This window comes from Adiantum capillus-veneris, chromosome 9 (genome assembly GCF_014529385.1).
Source record: "Adiantum capillus-veneris isolate H3 chromosome 9, ASM1452938v2, whole genome shotgun sequence".
In the NCBI taxonomy this organism is placed as follows: Eukaryota; Viridiplantae; Streptophyta; class Polypodiopsida; order Polypodiales; family Pteridaceae; genus Adiantum; species Adiantum capillus-veneris.
Genome location: NC_140939.1, coordinates 116391562 through 116409158, shown reverse-complemented (window position 1 = coordinate 116409158; position 17597 = coordinate 116391562). Strand labels below are relative to the sequence as shown.

At 41.5% G+C, this 17597-nt stretch overlaps 1 protein-coding gene across 1 annotated transcript; it reads right to left on the bottom strand.

The window, feature by feature from the left end:
- Positions 1-9518: 9518 nt before the first annotated feature.
- Positions 9519-17176, bottom strand: LOC147451042 (protein NRT1/ PTR FAMILY 8.2-like). Its single transcript, XM_086519986.1, has 4 exons — positions 16685-17176; positions 16365-16582; positions 15442-16004; positions 9519-10466 (listed from the first exon to the last, which is right to left on the bottom strand). Exons 1-4 carry the CDS (start codon positions 16881-16883, stop codon positions 9650-9652), a joined length of 1797 nt encoding a protein of 598 aa, XP_086376112.1. The 5' UTR covers positions 16884-17176; the 3' UTR covers positions 9519-9649.
- Between the last annotated feature and the right edge of the window lie 421 nt (positions 17177-17597).

The following is a 17597-nucleotide window of genomic DNA, read 5'->3' as shown; positions in this document are numbered from 1 at the left end:
AATCTTGTAATCTAGAACGCCATGATACTGCTCCACCAGCCAATGTAAAGACATACCCTGACGTAGACCTTTGGTTGTCTAAGTCACCTGCATAATCTGAGTCTGTAAAACCCTTTACACTTAGCTCTTGACTCCCATAGCATATACGCATACTCTTTGTAGCTTTCAGGTATCTCAATATTCCTTTCACTGCCTCCCAATGTTTCTTGCTTGGGTTTGATATGTATCGACTTACTAATCCCACTGCAAATGCAATGTCTGGGCGAGTAGCAATCATTGCATACATCAAACTACCCACTGCAGACGCATATGGAATCTTATCCATTTCAGCATGTTCTTCCTCAGACACAGGACAATCTTGTTTGCTAAGTTTCACATATGGTGGCAATGGAACACTCAGTGCCTTTCCCTTCTCCATATTGAAACGTTGCAAAACCTTGTCAATATACTCTGTTTGAGATAACCAAATCAACTTCTTTGATCTGTCTCTCTCAATGCGCATACCAAGTATATGACTTGCCTCACCCATGTCTTTCATGTCAAACGATTTTGCCATCTTTGACTTCAAAGCTGAAATTTCTTCCAAGTGCTTGCCAGCAATCAACATGTCATCCACATACAAAATAAGGATCAGCCAACTACCATCCTTAGCCTTCTTTGTATATAGACAGTGATAAAACTCACTATGTTTGTAGCCTTGAGAAAGCATAAACTTGTGGAATTTATGGTACCATGCCCTTGGTGATTGTTTTAAGCCATAAAGACTCTTTAACAACTGGCATACCCAATCTTCCTTGCCTTTCTCAACAAACCCTTCTGGCTGCTGCATGTAAATTTCCACATCTAAATCACCATGCAAGAACGCTGTCTTGACATCCATTTGGTGCAACACCAAATCTAATATGGCAACCAATGCAAGAAAGCATCTCAATGTAGTCATCTTGACCACCGGAGAGAAGACTTCATCAAAGTCAATGCCTTGTTCTTGCTTAAAGCCCTTGGCAACAAGCCTTCCTTTGTACTTTGGCTGACTATCATGAGCGGTGATCTTATACCTGTAAACCCATTTACAAGGTAGAGCCTTTTTGCCCTGTGGTAATTTAACTAGCTTCCATGTCTTGTTTTTATGCAGAGCTGTCATCTCTGACTACATGGCCAATTGCCAATTCCCGGAGTCCTTCATTTGCACTGCTTCCTTGTAACATGAAGGCTCATTGCAATCAGTCAACATGACATAGTTCATAGATGGAACAAACCTATCAGGAGGTCGCGTGACACGTCCATATCTACGCACAATAGGTGGCTCAGGCTCAGCCACAACCTGTGGTTCCACTCTATCCTGTCCTTGCTCCTCTTGAGCCCTGACATTTTTTCTTGCACGTGCAGGTCCATCTTCTTGGAAGACAACTCTTCTAATCTCCTCAACCCTCTCTGGTTTAGAATGATATTTGGATTCATTAAAGTGAACATCATTGTTGCGGACAACCTTTCTGGGCTCGGGATCCCAAAGTCTGTACCCCATCTCACCAGAATTACCATAGCCTAGAAAGATGCACTTTCTACTCTTTGGCTCAAGTTTGTTCCTAAATTCCTTTGGAACGTGAGTATATGCCTCACAGCCAAAGACTCTGAGATGCTTGTATGAGGGCATTTTGCCTGACCATACCATCTCTGCTAGGAGATCTATTTACAAGATGAACAGCTGTTGATACAGCTTCAGCCCAAAACCCATTTGGCAGTTGTGCATTAGACAACATACTTCTGACCTTCTCTTGTATGGTCCTATTCATCCTCTCAGAAACACCATTTTGAGGAGGATTGTAAGGAGCAGTAAGTTCACGTTTTATACCTTTTGACTCACAAAAGTCCAGAAAGGCCTTTGAAACATACTCTCCACCATTGTCAGTGCGTAAGCATTTAAGCTTCTTGCCACTCTGATTCTCCACAAGTGTCACAAACGTTTTGAAAACACTAAATGCTTCATCCTTGTGCTTGAGAAAGTAAACCCATACTTTCCTCGAGTAATCATCTATAAATGTCATAAAGTAAGAAGCTCCCCCTAGAGATAGATTAGGCATAGGTCCACACAAATCACTATGAACAAGTGCCAAATGTGTATCTCTTCTACTGCTTGTATGTTTATGTGGCTGTTGTGTTTGCTTACCATACAGACAATGTTCACAGAATTCAAAATCATTAAATGAAAAGCCAGGCAAATAACCAGAACGAGACAAGATTTCCATTCCCTTCTTGGAAATATGTCCTAACCGGCTATGCCACAAAGAAACGTTCGGCTGCTCGGTTACATTGATTACATATTTAGAGACATTTGATACATAAATCATGTAAAGTCCTCCAGACTTTACTCCATGTGCTACTGTCATAGAACCCTTGGATATCTTCCACATGTTCTGTCCAAAAGTGGTGACGTAGCCAGCATCATCAAGTAAACCTGTGCTGATCAAGCTCTTTGTAATTGCGGGAACATGTCTCACATTCTTCAGCATGAAATAAGAGCCATTCTGAAACTTCAATTGAACATCTCCAACACCTAAGATCTCACATGTTTGCCCATTGCCTAGCCGAACATGATCTTTAGTGGTCACATAAGAGGTAAACCACTCCTTGTTTGGAGACACATGAAGTGATGCCCCTGAGTCTATAATCCAGTCACTCAGTGCATTTCCATCAGATGCTGTAAGAAGAGCTGAGTCCATTGTATTCTTCAAGAAGTAGATGTCTCCTGACACTAGACTGTCATCCTTTGCAACAGTGTTTGTCGCATTTATTTCTTGAATCTTCACTGAGGACTTGTTCTTCTCACCATGGTCTTCAGCTTTCTCTTTGCCTTTTTCTGCTTTCCATTCTCTGCAGTCTCTTTTCATGTGACCCTTCTTGCCACAATGGTAGCATTCTATGTCACTCTTGCCTTTAGCACTGTGGGACTTGCTACGAGACTTATTCCTCTTTCCACCTTTGTACTTTTCTTTGGTCCTTCCCCTGACAACTAAGGCTGTTCCTTTGCCTTTGTCCATTGTCTTTCTATTGGTTTCTTCAGTAAGCAGACTTCCTTCTACACCTGCTATGTTCAAACCATCTGGAGGTGCAGAATTACTCAAAGCTGTGCGAAAAGTGTCCCAACTTTCCGGCAATGTGATCAACAGGAACATAGCTCTAACAGGTTCATCAAACTTGACACCTTGAGCTGACAACTGACTATAGATTGTGTTGAATTCATTCAGATGATTGGACATAGGTGTCCCTTCTTTCATCTTCAAGTCAACAAGCTTCTTAAGCCAGTATACCTGTGAAGCTGCACTCTGCTTCTCATAAAGATCACTCAGCTTTAACCCGACATCTCGTCTGCTACATTGAAGTAAACGCTTTCTGCCAAAGTCAGCATAATGGTAGAAAGTGCCAATTCATCCATTTCGCTCCATTCATCTTCGTCCATATCTTCTGGTTTTATCCCCTTGAGCTTTATAGGTTTTATCTGCTTCTTTTGTACCAACATGTGCCAAATCTTCTTCTTCCACAATGGGAAATTGGTTCCATCCAGCTTCTTGATATTGTAAAGAGCAGTGTCCTGTGATCCAGCCATAGCTACGCTTCACAGTAGTTTACTTTCCTGGGAAAAATTCGGCAGAGTTTCCCCTGTAAACTGACCTCTGAACCAATATCCTGTCCTGTCACTGTCACTGTCTCTGACTGTCCTGTCACTGTCCTGTAAGCATAGACTGCGACAATGCCTCAACGGCAGTAAAGCAAAGATGCAATATCAACTGTCTAACTCACAGTCAATACATCCTAGCTGCCTATCTAAGGGTGCTCGAGGGATCGCTCCAAGACCTGTATCACCGAAAGGATCTCAACATTCGAGAACCCCCGAGCTCAATAAAACCTCACTCGACCCTCAACAAAGGCTGCAGTAAATCTGACAGTACATAGACTTCCCACAAAGTCATACATCCACAAATTTCCCACTGTATGCTGTAACCGCTGTGGCGGTTGTTTGCTGTGTGACTCACAGCTAGCAAACCCTCAACAGACATACATCATCTCTGACAATACATCCCATGTGGAAGTACCTGCAATGTCAGGATGAAATCTGGAATATCAAGCAGCAAACACAAGCTACCTGATGAACTAGTGGATGTCCCCTACAGTCTGTGTGTAGATGCGCCCGTGTCGTATGTGACACGCCTCCAAGAACTGTGAGCCGTCCTTCGATGTGTAGACATCCACAAATCAACACTCTAGGAGTGTCGATATCCTCAGCACCTGCAGTCGTAGGCCAAAAACCCCAAATTTGCAGAGTCGGATCTGCACCCGCTGAGACCTTGTAGTAGAAAATGGCATGCGCAGAACTTTGTCGAAGTCGAACGGTGACCGAGATGACCTCAGAATGAATTTCTGAGCACACCAAGCCCTATATGTGTACATACCTGGCGGCCCGCCCACTTACCTGGGCGACCACATTGGGCTTTATACCCCAACAGGAAACCTATTGAGTACATAAGTGGCACACATGACAACCTTGAGCCAAAATGAATGTGGTAAAGCTTGACTCTTGACCATACATTGTGCCATTTCCATAAGAGACCTGTTTTTCCTCTCAGCAATACCATTTTGCTAAGGCGTATATGGCACTGTACATTGGTGTTTTATCCCACGACTAGCAAAAATGCATTAAATTCATGAGACATATACTCCCCCCCTCGATCGGGACGGAGGGTGCCCATCGTACATTTCGAGACATTTTCAATCATAGCTAGAAATTGCTTGAAGCACATAACACTTTGGACTTAGCTTTCAACAGATATACCCATGTATGCCTGGAGTAGTCAGCAATGAAAGCCACAAAGTATAAGTAACTTCCCAAGGACGGAGTTTGCATAGGCCCACAAACATCACTATACACAAGCTGCAATTTGCATGTAGCACAAACTAACCCATCCTTTGGAAACTTAGCACGCTGCATTTTACCCAAAATATAGCCTTCACAAACATGTTTGACAAGTGCTTCAAGAGGCGGCAAAGAAGCAACCATATTAGATTTCTGCAAACGTAGCAAACTAATAAAATTCAAATGCCCAAAACGTGCATGTCACAGATTGGCATCTGAAAGAACCCTTGAATCTGCAACTGCATTTACAAAATCTAGTCCACACTTTTCATACAAAGTGATCTTATACAGCCCACGACACAAAAGGCCAGATGCAACAATTTCATCACCAGAACTGAGATCATGGACTGTACATCTGTCATCCACAAATTTGACTACAAGACCAAGTCTAGCAAGTGCAAATACAGACAAAAGGTTTTTTTTAATCCCAGGTACATACAATGCATCAACAAGTGTGAAAGAATTGCCATTTGCAGCAGTAAGCACAATCTTTCCAACTCCTTGAATAGGATAAGAGGCATTGTTGGCACAAGTCACCGTATTCCCACGAGGGACAAACTCAATAGAGGTAAACAAATCACAATGTGAGGTAATGTGATTTGTAACACCACTTTCAAAATACCACACATGTGAATTTGCAACAACTGACATACATGCATCATGGAAAATAGGATCATAATAGTGCACTCTGCACTAAATCCCCATTTTGCATCAACATCAGCATCACAATCTCCTTTGACAGGAGACTTTATAATCGCTGCACTTGTAATGGACCCTGTATGGATCCATCCTCTTTCTTCTTAGCCTCTTTTGCCTTCAATTTTGGACACTACTTGATCAAGTAATCATTAGCTTTACAATAATGACAACGCATCTTCTTTTTGCCCTTATCACTAGATTTGGCAGACGAAGTAGCTTCCAGCAGAAGCATTAGGAACAAAACTTTTGCCATCGTAACAGAACATAAGAAGTGGGTACATTGTTGTTCCCACCTTTTCTTTGAGCGGCAATAAAAGCCCGTTCAACTGCACGCTGCCTAGTCCTTTTTTTTTGGAAAGTGACTCTTGCAACAACAATGTGCATAATGCATCAAACTTGGCACCTTCAGGATTTCCTTGGGTCATAATTCTCCAAGTACTAGCAAAAATATGGTAAGAATCTAGCAAAGCATCAAGAACAGTCTACACAAGTGAAATGTCAGAAATGACTTCTCTTGCATAAATTAGTTGCTCGTTTAACATCCTTGACACCAAAAGGAAAGTGTCCATTTCATCTTCCTCATGCATAATCTTCGATTCCAGCTCTTTACGCAGCAATTTTAGCCTCATTGCGGCTTTGCATAAAGACCTGCTAGAATATCCCAAGCATGTTTTGCAGATTTTTGCTGAACGGATGTGAGGAGTGATAGTGTGTTTCACAGACAATGCAATCAATGCATGCGCCTTCACATCTCTTACATCCCAACGAGCCTTCTCAGCCGTAGGCAAAACATCTCTAACAGAAGCAACCCTCGCAGCAAAACCTGGAGCATCCTCAACATCGCCTGCATCCACAGTACTAGGACGTAAATTAATGTCCTGCACAATGTTCCAAACTCCCTTTGACACAAGTACATGTTGCATCATGTAAGCCCACATAGGGTAATTATCCTCAGCAACAAACATCTTGAACACATCTGTGTTGTTGTCAGCCATGGAAAATGCCTGCACCTAATGTGAAAACTGCCCGAAATGAGGAGAAACTGAGTGAGACCAGCACGTGCTATATAGCACAACCCGCAGTAGATTGTATGGGACTTGTTATGCAGTAATTGACACTGATAGAAATTCTACACAAAATGAAAAAATTGCATGTGCAGACCGGGCTGTAGTGGAAATGAGCCTGAAATGAAATTTTGAGCAGACCATGCTCTACGAGCTCTCCCAAATTTTTTGTCGATTGCTGATGCTCGCCAAAGCTCGTTGAAATTTAAGAAAACGAGCAGCGGTGTTCTGGCAACGCTAGCGACTAAGCTCGAGAGGACGTCACCTGCTCTGATACCAATTGTTGAAATTAGGGTTGCAAGAAAACGCACACAGTTTGGAGAAGGCAAAGGAAGCTCAAGGCACACAACAAAGAGTGTGTTACTTAGTGTGCAATGGAAAGATAGATAGCCCTAGACTGATGGGCGTATATACAATGCACTGGAAAAAAATCTCCTAAAGAGGGAAAAAATGCCCCGACGGTCCTAGTGTGTTCACACACATCACGACCACATTTATATGGTAACATTCTTGTATACAAGGGTGTGTATATGACGGTTTCGATGCTAATAAAGCCAAAAATGAGTTGTCTATTGTTATTAGGTTATACCAAGGTAAAAGATGATTGCTCGGATGAGTACTATAGTCAATCCTATCAAGAGGGTACAGATTTCGGCAAAGCTTAAAGCGGCTAGGGCAAAATATGTGAGCTCTTTTGCGGCTAAGAACCTTGCGTGTACTAGGAAGAGAGCCTTTCTTAATAGAACTTGCAAGAATAAGGAGATAAATTATAAAGACCTTTAGCTAAGATTCCTTTTACTGCTGATCATTGGTAGTTTGTAAGTAGCTATGCATCTATATGTTGTTGAAGTTTTGTTTATGATGGTGTAATTGGCTACCAAAGTCTCTTGAAATTTCTCTTTCAATAATATTTGTGATATTGATAACAACTAGGATGCCCGTGCATCACCTACATACAAAGCCAATGCTAACAGAATGTTGTGTTGTTTCTATGAGTGTAGGTGAGGGCTACTCTCTTTGGTTCAACTTTTTGGTTGCTTTACTATTTGGAAGATATGTTGTTGGTTCGAAGTTTGTGAAGGATTATCTACCTTTTAGGATGGTGACTTGTACCAACTTGATGTTATTCATTTGTACAAAATCATGCTATCTAAGTTTGTTTTGTACAATAACCTTGTATTTATCTGGGCACCTTGGTCTTTGAACATGTATATGTTTGTTTGTGGGTAATATAAGTAAATAACTAAAACACATGCGCGCGCACGTGCACACACACATACACACACGTTTTTGTGGGGGGGGGGGGGGGGGGGGGGGGGGGGGGGAGAGAGAGAGAGAGAGTAACGCAAGGGTTTTTTTGAACTATGCAAGCTATTGCTCCCTTGGCGTTAGCTAACAAGTAAGCTCTCTCTCTCTCTCTCTCTCTCTCTCTCTCTCTCTCTCAATTTAAACATTCCACTTGCAATTAGCTTCCCGTGTGACTTGCTTATAATTAGAGTTTGTGTTTGTGTATACTAGCATTCGCAGTAGCATTTGAAATTAAGCTTCACAAGACCATATTGAGTTTTTGAGATGTATAGTGTTCTGGAGATCTCACCTAAAAGGTACAGTGATAAAAGGAAAGATCTTCAAAGTTCTTATCCATTCCACAACATTATATTATCATAATCTACAATCCTACATTACACAAGATGTTGCATTCATCCTGCTTGGCCATGGAGCATGACAATAGTGATAAGGAAAGTTTTGTCGTCAACCATACTGTCCGCAACCCTCCCTCTCTCTCTCTCTCTCTCTCTCTCTCTCTCTCTATATATATATATATATATATATATATATATATATATATATATATATATATATATATATATATATATATATATATATATATATATATATATATATATATATATATATATATATATATATATATATATATATATAGTAGTCCATGTCGCGAATGGTTGCCCGCAACCTACAAAGATGGTGCCCGTGATGCTCTAAAATCTTATGTGGCCTTCCCACCCTTATGGGGTTGGCTTGATGCTCATGCGCTCCAGTTTGCTTTCCATGTGGCTCTGACGTGGCTTTGGTGGAGCTTTATCAAAGACAATGCAACACATAGGACTTTCCAATTACTTTGTAGGACACAAAAAGCAGGAGTAAAAAAAACTCGATAGTTTGTTACCTCGCCAACTCATAGAATGATCATGTCTCATGTGAACAACAATTTTACTCATTAACAAAATAGTTTCATGCATTAACAAATTAAAAAACTACATGCACGGCTCTCTTTTTCTCAATCAAACCACCAAGGCTACCTCTCCTAAGGCTCGATCTCTCTTTAAGTTTTTAAGTCAGAGAGAGAGAGAGAGATGTTTTTTGTAGGTTTTGCTTACTCTTTATTATCTTTTTTTTGTTTAACAGTAGAGGTCTTATCTGTAAGTCTCGTAGACAAATCTGAAACCAATGAAATCACAAATAGATGCACTTGCCTCTACAAATAATCAACATTTTCAACTTGAAAGCCGACCAAACCATCTACAAATCCTAATTCTGACATCTTCTATTGAGGGAGAACCAATGCTCCTATAAAGAGTTTCAAATCAGACATCCTTTGGAGTTGATTTAATGAGAGGTGTTTTGAGAATTTTAGATAAATTGAAGGGCATTCTAGGAATTTTCTAGCAAATATGAAGGGTATCTTAGAAATATTTGAATTTCGAGGGTGTTTTGGTAACTTTCCCCCCCTTTTTTCCAGTGATTATAAGTGAAAGTACTGACCTAATTTGAGTTAATCTCAAATATGTGAAGACCAAAGAGCTAGGCTAGGATTGTCAACAATACCATTGTTTCTTCGCAAGCACTATTGATTGGAGTTTATATATTTTACAGCTTATATTACATTTGGATGTGCTTTTTACATCCCTTGATGCCACAAATACGTAGGGCACTTCTCATTGGGTAGAATTACAAAAGGTCATGTTGCATTTGAATTCTTATATCGATGCAAGGATGCACATATAAGGAAGAGTAAGAAATTAAGGGCACTAAGAGCAGCCAAGAGCCAATAGAAGCGATCAATATTACTGCGGTTGATGTTGTCAATAATCCAACCATTCTCATACCCTGTGACATGCCGCACAATTGTGACAAGCAAGGAACTTATCCAACTTCCAATCCCTAACTCTGCAATAAAGAAACTTGTGCTAAGGCTCTGCATTCCCTCTGACACCTCCCCATAGAAAAACTCCAATTGACCCACATAGGTAAAAATTTCAGCTAGCCCAACTAGAAAGTACTGGGGCACAAGCCAAAAGATAGTCATGGGGACTACTGCCATAGGCTCGTCTTGCAAGCCAAATTGGCGTACCACATGTAGTCGATGTCTTTCAACAAGAGCGGCGACAACCATGGACAAGATGGAAATAAACAAGCCAAAGCCCATTCGTTGAAGTGGGGAGAAGGGGTGCCCCATCAATCGGCGTGACAATGGCACTATCACTTTGTCATAACAAGGAAGCACTATCAATGCATTGACGACAGAAAATACGGGTAATGACGCGGGAGGAATTTGAAAGTGTTGGCTACCCATGGTTCTATTGAGTGTACTGCCTTGTTTCACAAAGAAAGTAACAAGTTGGGTGTAGCCCGTCCATAGGAAAAGTGTGGTTGCCATGATGGGTAAGATCTTAAGAAAGAGCTTACACTCTTCTACTTGTGTCACTGAGCATAGTCTCCAAGGATTGTCCTTTTCCTTCTCTACGTTCTTAGAAGTTGCTGCTTTATCTAGATATCTGCAAAATTCATCGACAACCAAAATTACATCAAGGCCAATACAAGGCAATTTCTTTAGCTTATAGGGAGAGAGGGGGTGCAGGTGTCAAAGACATATATTTCACACACATACACACACACATGCGCTTGCTCTCTCTCTCTCTCTCCATATATATATATAATTATTATTATTATTATTATTATTATTTATTTCTTTATTTATATACAACTCTAGTGAAACTGTCCCACGTTTCTAGGAAATTTTATGTTTAATGTAAGAGTCAACAAAAAAAAAGAGGTCGCTATCGCTCCTTGTGGTCACTTAAGGGGTTGCACACTTATCCAATCAAAACCAAGCACGTCTCTAGTTTAATGATAAAACACCTGTTTCAAGTCGACCATTCAAAGAGCATCACCATCAAGCCTTTTTGCTTGAAATAAGAAAAAAATGGAAAATAAAATAAAACCTAGGATGGCAAGAATCGCTGGCCACTAGGGAAAATATGCACTTTATGAAGAAAAGGGCGTTTTGATAACCTTTCCTCCTTTAAAGAAACCAACATGACCCCACTAAATAAAGGAAATTTAGTCAAATGATTAGTTCACATAAAGATTATGCTAATGTCCTAGCAATTTTATCAAGAACTAACTCTACACACATTTTTGTTGGTAGAAAAATGACATAATCCTAACCCCACCACTATATAACGAGAAAACTTTCCTGCTCACAAAGCCAATGGAATCCTAAAGGTAGAACAAAATAAAGGTGCAATACTATTCCAACTAAGGTTGCAAGTTGCATGCATCCTTTTGCTGGAGCTCAAGCCTCGAGCCTCAAGCCCATGTATTATATTACTCTTCTCATGATACGATTCAAAGAACATAGTTATTTCAATCATTGCACATCTTTTCAAAGGATCACGTAATAAAGCTTCTGCCCAAAAGAAACCAAATAATGGATGTGTATGTGAAAGCACCTTTTGGTGAGTGAGAGCCTTTTTCTACCTTTGGACGGTAGTCATGAAAGCGACACTTTTGCCCAATTCCAACTTGCATTACTCCTTATCCACTATCTTAAGAATCTTTGGAATAAAATACAACTCTTCCTCTAAGCCCCATCTTGAATGGTCTTTGCAAGGCAGGGCTCCCGAAAATAATTTTAATTTTATGGGGGCCGACGTTCACCCCCTTTATTGAGAAGGTGAAAACCATATTTGAGAAGGAAAATTCTACACATAAAAATTGAGCTTTTCAATTTAAAGATCTTGAAATTTGAACCGATCTCAAAACCTCCATGGGAGAATTTGAGAGGCGGTCATATTTGATTTGAGCACGTTTTGGATAAAGCAAACCTATCTTTTCTTGTGCCTTGTTGCAAGGCACTGTTTGACTCCTAGCATTGCATCTTGCATGGCCAATGGTTTTGAGATTCTTTTAAGTTTTGATTTCTAAAAAGTACCGCTTTCATGTATATGTATATATGTATGTATGTATATATATATATATATATATATATAATCCCCAATTATTTTTTATTGTCAAGCCTTACGTTAGGTAACGATATTAAGAGAGTAAAATAACTAGGTGAAGGTTCACTTTGGCATTTTAGAACAAAACGTTGAAAAGAAAGTAGTGAGACACCCATTTACTAATTAAAAGGAAAAGCAAACGTAGAAAAGGAAAGCTTCCTGAATGTAAGGACCCATTTACAAATTTAAAAATGCATTCAAAAAACCGTACGCCTTTCTCCAGCATGGCATACTTTAACGTGCCAAAATCATTATTGAAAGATTTACAAGTGCAGTAAAAATGTATGAAAAGCACAAACAACCAAAAGAATAAGATTGATCTCCCTTCTTTAAAGATCTCCATGACTTTGATGGTTGCTTAGGACTTTTCTTTTCTATACTTTGCAGTAAACATATATTGTATCTAAGTATGGGCTCCCTATAAAGCCCTTGAACATGTGGGTGTATTTCACAACTGTTTGGGTTGGTATGATGTACTTGTGGGTTGTTAGCCTCGTTTATAAGTGACACGGGAGGAAAGTGAAGGGATCGACAACAGGGGCTCCTTATCGGCGACGCGCGTGATTTGGACCGTCGGATCGACGAAGCAAGAGGGGACAAGATTTGATACAACTGCGCTCGCCATGTGTGCAACGACGCCGTCAATGCAGGTGGATAAGACACAGGCCTGTGGAGTGGGAGGTCGCGAGGTCCAGGGTGTGAGGCGACGCACGGAGCCTTAAATTTTTTTTCCATTCAAATGGATCAACAGCCGATTTGACCCCAATCGACAATCCCTTGTCTCCCTCCGTGACACTTATGCTAGGGTCTCATGCCACTTTCTGTGCATGAGATTGTAAATTTTTTGGTTTGTTTTATACAAATCTGACTCACAATATGTGAGCATTGCCAAAAAAAAAAAAAAAAAAAAACACAATGATATGATATGACTACATTCATAAACATATCTAAGTAAGCTATGAGGTGCCTTATAAACAGATCTCCACTCCTTGAATGGTTGAAAAGTCCATGTAGCGACACAGTTGTGGGTTCGTCCAAAATGCCATCCTCACTATATGCATTCACATGGTGAGGGTTTTGCCTGAGCTTTGCGGAGGGTCACACACATACGATAGGTGAAATTGCAACCCCTTCCTTAATACCAATACACATTGTGCAAACTATGCCCATGGAAAATGTCCACTCATAGCTTTAACTAGGCTTATCGGTAGTTATTGATTCCTAGATGGCACACACACTAGAAGTATTTTCTACTTTTTTACAAACAAACTACAACTATAGTAATTACAACAGTTTGAATGCCGTAAACTCAATTTCATACAACTTTAGTAAGTATAACAATTTAATGCCATACTACACCTATAGCAGCTACGACTAACATCTTGAATGCGAATTCAAGGTCTAAGATGATGTATGAATGTTAGAGGTATCTAGCATTATCCAGTGCTTATGGGCATTGGGTAGAGATCAAGACTATTAATACCCAATATATACCTCCATAGCTTCATAAGCACTGGATAGAGATCAAGACTATTAATACCCAATATATACCTCCATAGCTTGCTTAAAGGCACACTCACCTATAAGTGGAAGGTTGTTGGGGTTAAAGCCCACTTTTCCTTTGGCTCCCTAGACATTAACCTCTTCATAGTAATCATTCATTTTATTATACCAACTATTGATTACTTTTTCATAATAAAACAAGGGAATAATACTGTGAGATGCAGTGATTGTAGAAAGCTCCTTCCACACAATGTGCACACTCCTCTCTCGCCAGATAGCCTCGATTCCTGTTACTAACAAAAAGGATGGTCGTGCACTCGAGGGCTTCATACAAGCTAAATATCGACACTATTAAAGGCCCTGCCAAATACTGGAATCCATTTTCATACACAACTAATAATAGTTGCACACCATAGAGCACCTCCAACGCAAAGGGCCTTTGACCCCCTATACATTTAAATCAGCCCACCTAAAAGGTGGTCCTATTGGACTAGCCTATTTTCAAAGGAGAGCCAATCCACTTTAGAAGGCCCTCCATATTTGGGAAGGCCTATATGTGGAGGCTCTTTGGACATGATGATACCACCAATCATTTGCAGACTACAATGATCTTTTGTATAATTTTACGATTCTCCATGATATAATCTCTCTCTCTCTCATATGCATATGTTGTACCTCTTGTATTTAGTTCGTCATATATCGTGCATGATGGTAGCTTTTGGTCTTATGAGTCTTAATAAAAAACTCTCTCATAATAAAACAAGGGAGTAAGACTGTGAGATACTTTTTGTTACTATGCAACCTTAGCCTAGGGCCAATTGAAGCCAAGGTAGAAGGGTGAAAAAAATTGGTGAAAAATACAAGAAAATAGTTTAAAAATGAAACAACATTGCAAAACTTCTATTAGTACTTCTCGTTTGAATCTTTAAGAAGGGTGCGTCTACCTAGTCAATAGAATCGTTCAAAAACTCCGGTAATTTGGCATTTTGCAGACGTTACTTGTATTTTCATTTCATCTCTCTCTCTCTCATAGGGCACGCACATGCGTGCGTTTGGATCGAATTGATCACAATTGCTAAAAGAATGACGTCCTGCGCACCTGCCTATGTTCGAAGCGGAAAATCTGACACACAATGCATCTTTTGCAAGTGGTGTTGTGTAAACACTTTGCAGCCACTCATGTGTAAACTCCCGCCATTTAATTTCAAAATGTTCCAAACGATCGACTCCAAGCTCCCCAAAAGTCGCTCGATCCTATCTGGACAAGGGTGTGCTAACGTGCCTCCCCAAAAGTCGCTACATCCTACCTTGACAAGGTTGTGCTAACGTGCCTGCTCTTTTTAAGCGTTTTCTACTCATTCCCCCCTCTCCCCTTGAGACTAAGTAACACAGGCAAGGGAGGGTGGGATCTACGGTGAGGCGATTATGGGTCGTAGATTTGAAATGCAGATACCCTAGATTACTTTCGAAAGTAATCTAGAGACTAAGGTACCCCATTTTGCATCCATGGGATTTGAACACGTGACTTCACCTTGTGAGGCGCATGTCCTAACCACTTCGTCTTGCGCTCGCTTCTTCTGAAGCATGTGGGTGCTAATTTACTTAAAGCACATGTGCATTTGCCTCACCGTAGATCCCACCCTCTCGTGCCCGTATCATTTCCTCCCCCTCCCCACCCAAAAAAAAAAGAAGCGCATCATATCTTAAGGTCTCTTGGGATAGTTTCCAACGACATTAAAATTCTCTTCTTCTTCTTCTCCTATTATCTATTCCATTGTCTCTTGAGGAACAGATCTTGGGTTCAAGACTCCCCCGCCACAAAAAAACAGAAAAAGAAACGGGGAGGGAGGGAGGGAGGGAGGAAGGAGGTGTGTGTGTGTGTGTGTGTGTGTGTGTGTGTGTGTGTGTGTGTGTGTGTGTGAGAGAGAGAGAGAGAGAGAGAGAGAGAGAGAGAGAGAGAAACCTGAAAGCATCACTGTGTGGCAGTTTGGGAAGCGCAGGAGCATCCAGCGGAGGACCTTGAAAGAGGTAGGCATCGGAAGCGGTGCGAGCGGGCAGCGGGAGGTGCGAGTGGCGAAGAGCCGCAACCATCACTTGCAAGATGCGTGTGAGAGGGCTGCCTTGGGGCACCCTGTGGTGGTACAAGGGCAACCCACACAGAAGCAGCAGCAGCGATGCCACCATCCCTGCAAGCGGAATCGCAAGCCCCGGCCCCCACCCCACATTGTCCTGCACATACACCACTACCGTAAATGCAAAGAGTGCCCCTATGTTCACCGCAAAAAAGAACCAGTTGAAGAAGGATGCCATCATCTTCTTTGCCACACCCCGCTCGTCCTTAAACTGGTCCGCCCCGAATGTTGATACGCATGGCTTGATCCCCCCTGTACCCACTGCTACCATGTACATGGCTGCGAGTAGAACCCCTTCATGTGAACTTGATGGCCCCCCACATTCAATGGCCCCCTTCTCACATGATGGCCTCAGAGATCTCACCGTCGCCGACAGCATTATGAGCGTTAGTCCCTGCGGTTCCACCAAACATTAACATCATGATAAGTTTATGCCATGAAGTCTGGAGCAAAAGCTTCATTCTTAGCCTTCTGTGCAGTTGATGAGCATCAAGAACCTGTATGTGCAAAGCTCCAAGGCTAGCATCCTGTGCTGTCGCAAAGACAAGAAGTGAAAGTGCTGTAGGTGACTAACCCTTTGTGTGTGTGTGTGTGTGTGTGTGCGCGCGTGGGCGCACACCCACGTGTGGTCACAAGTGATGAAGTAGGTGGCCCAGGAGTCTTCACTAGTTAATGCCAATGGTAGTCATGTGCATAACTCACAAGTATCTTGACACGAGAAAAACCCTTGGTCCTGCTTCAAAGGATAGCTTACCAAGATGTAACAGACTGAGTAAATGGCGATGGTGCAAAAGCGTCCCAGATATGCATCGGCCAGGAACCCCCCCGGGATGCCCAGCACATATGCAGCTCCTATCCAGTTGGTGACCATGTTGACGGCTTTCGGCAATGGTTCGTGCATCTCATCCAGCAAGTATGTGACCAAGTTCGCCGAAATCGAATAAAATGCCAGTCTCTCCATTGCTTCTGTGGCTGTCAAAATGCAAGAAACTAGCTAAGCAAAACAGATTTTGCTGGTTGAATCTAGCTAGACCCATGAGCCGAGAGTTAGAGCTTTCGAATTAGAGAGCATACCAAGTATGAAGCAAGCTGCCCTCCAACCCCCCTTCCTAAGGCTTGTGCCAACCACAGGCACGTTGTCATCCATGTGAGAAGGTGATTGCAGTTGTTTCGGCCCGCCCTCCTTGACCGCATCATCATGATAGGCTGAATTCATGGCTCTCTCTTTGTGTGCGTGGAGCGCTATGTCTGTCGCTGATGCCCACTCATGCATACAAACCTCAATTCTTCAAGCATATATGTCCCAAATGTGCACACACACTCTCTCTCTCTCTCTCTCTCTCTCTCTCTCTCTCTCTAACGGGCTTGCGAGCAAGTCTCTGTGCAAGTGCTTGCGTGGGGCATCTGATTGTCCAGGCTATGTGTGATGTTGCGCTCTCTCTACTGCCCACTTCGCTAACTGCCCAGCACCAGCCTCTGTGTGTGTGTGTGTGTGTGTGTGTGTGTGTGTGTGTGTGTGTGTGAGAGTGAGAGAGAGAGAGTGAGAAATAATGCTCACCTTCCCACTTATATAATAGCCGATGATCAGGGTGAGCGAGGCTTTAGGCTTTGTACCTTGAAAAAGGAAAAAGGAGGTTAAGAGAGACATGAGTCTTATAAAAGAGATTATTAATGGACCCCTCTCCCAGGACTCAAAGGCACCTGCCGCTTGCGCCCACGTTCCAGTTTTGTGAAACGTGTACTCTGATACACAAACCCTCACATACAAAATTTTAGGTTATGCAATTATTACATAGCCTCTACTTCCCACTTCACAATCGCACACACCAGCAAGGCTAGAACAAGTGAAAAGACAGTATGGCTTTCTAAAACAAATGTTTTGTATATTATAAAAAGACCTCAATAATAAAAAAAATGGTGCACATTGCACATTAATATTTTTATTAGTATTCAAAAAAAATATATTAAAAATCAAAATAAAAGAATA

Coding starts and splice junctions, on each gene's coding strand:
- LOC147451042 (XM_086519986.1), bottom strand. CDS start 16,883: ATGCATGAGTGGGCATCAGCGACAGACATAGCGCTCCACGCACACAAA. Junction 16,583..16,684: donor GGCAGCTTGCTTCATACTTG/GTATGCTCTCTA, acceptor GCATTTTGACAG/CCACAGAAGCAATGGAGAGA. Junction 10,467..15,441: donor CCACACAGTGATGCTTTCAG/GTTTCTCTCTCT, acceptor TGAATTTTGCAG/ATATCTAGATAAAGCAGCAA.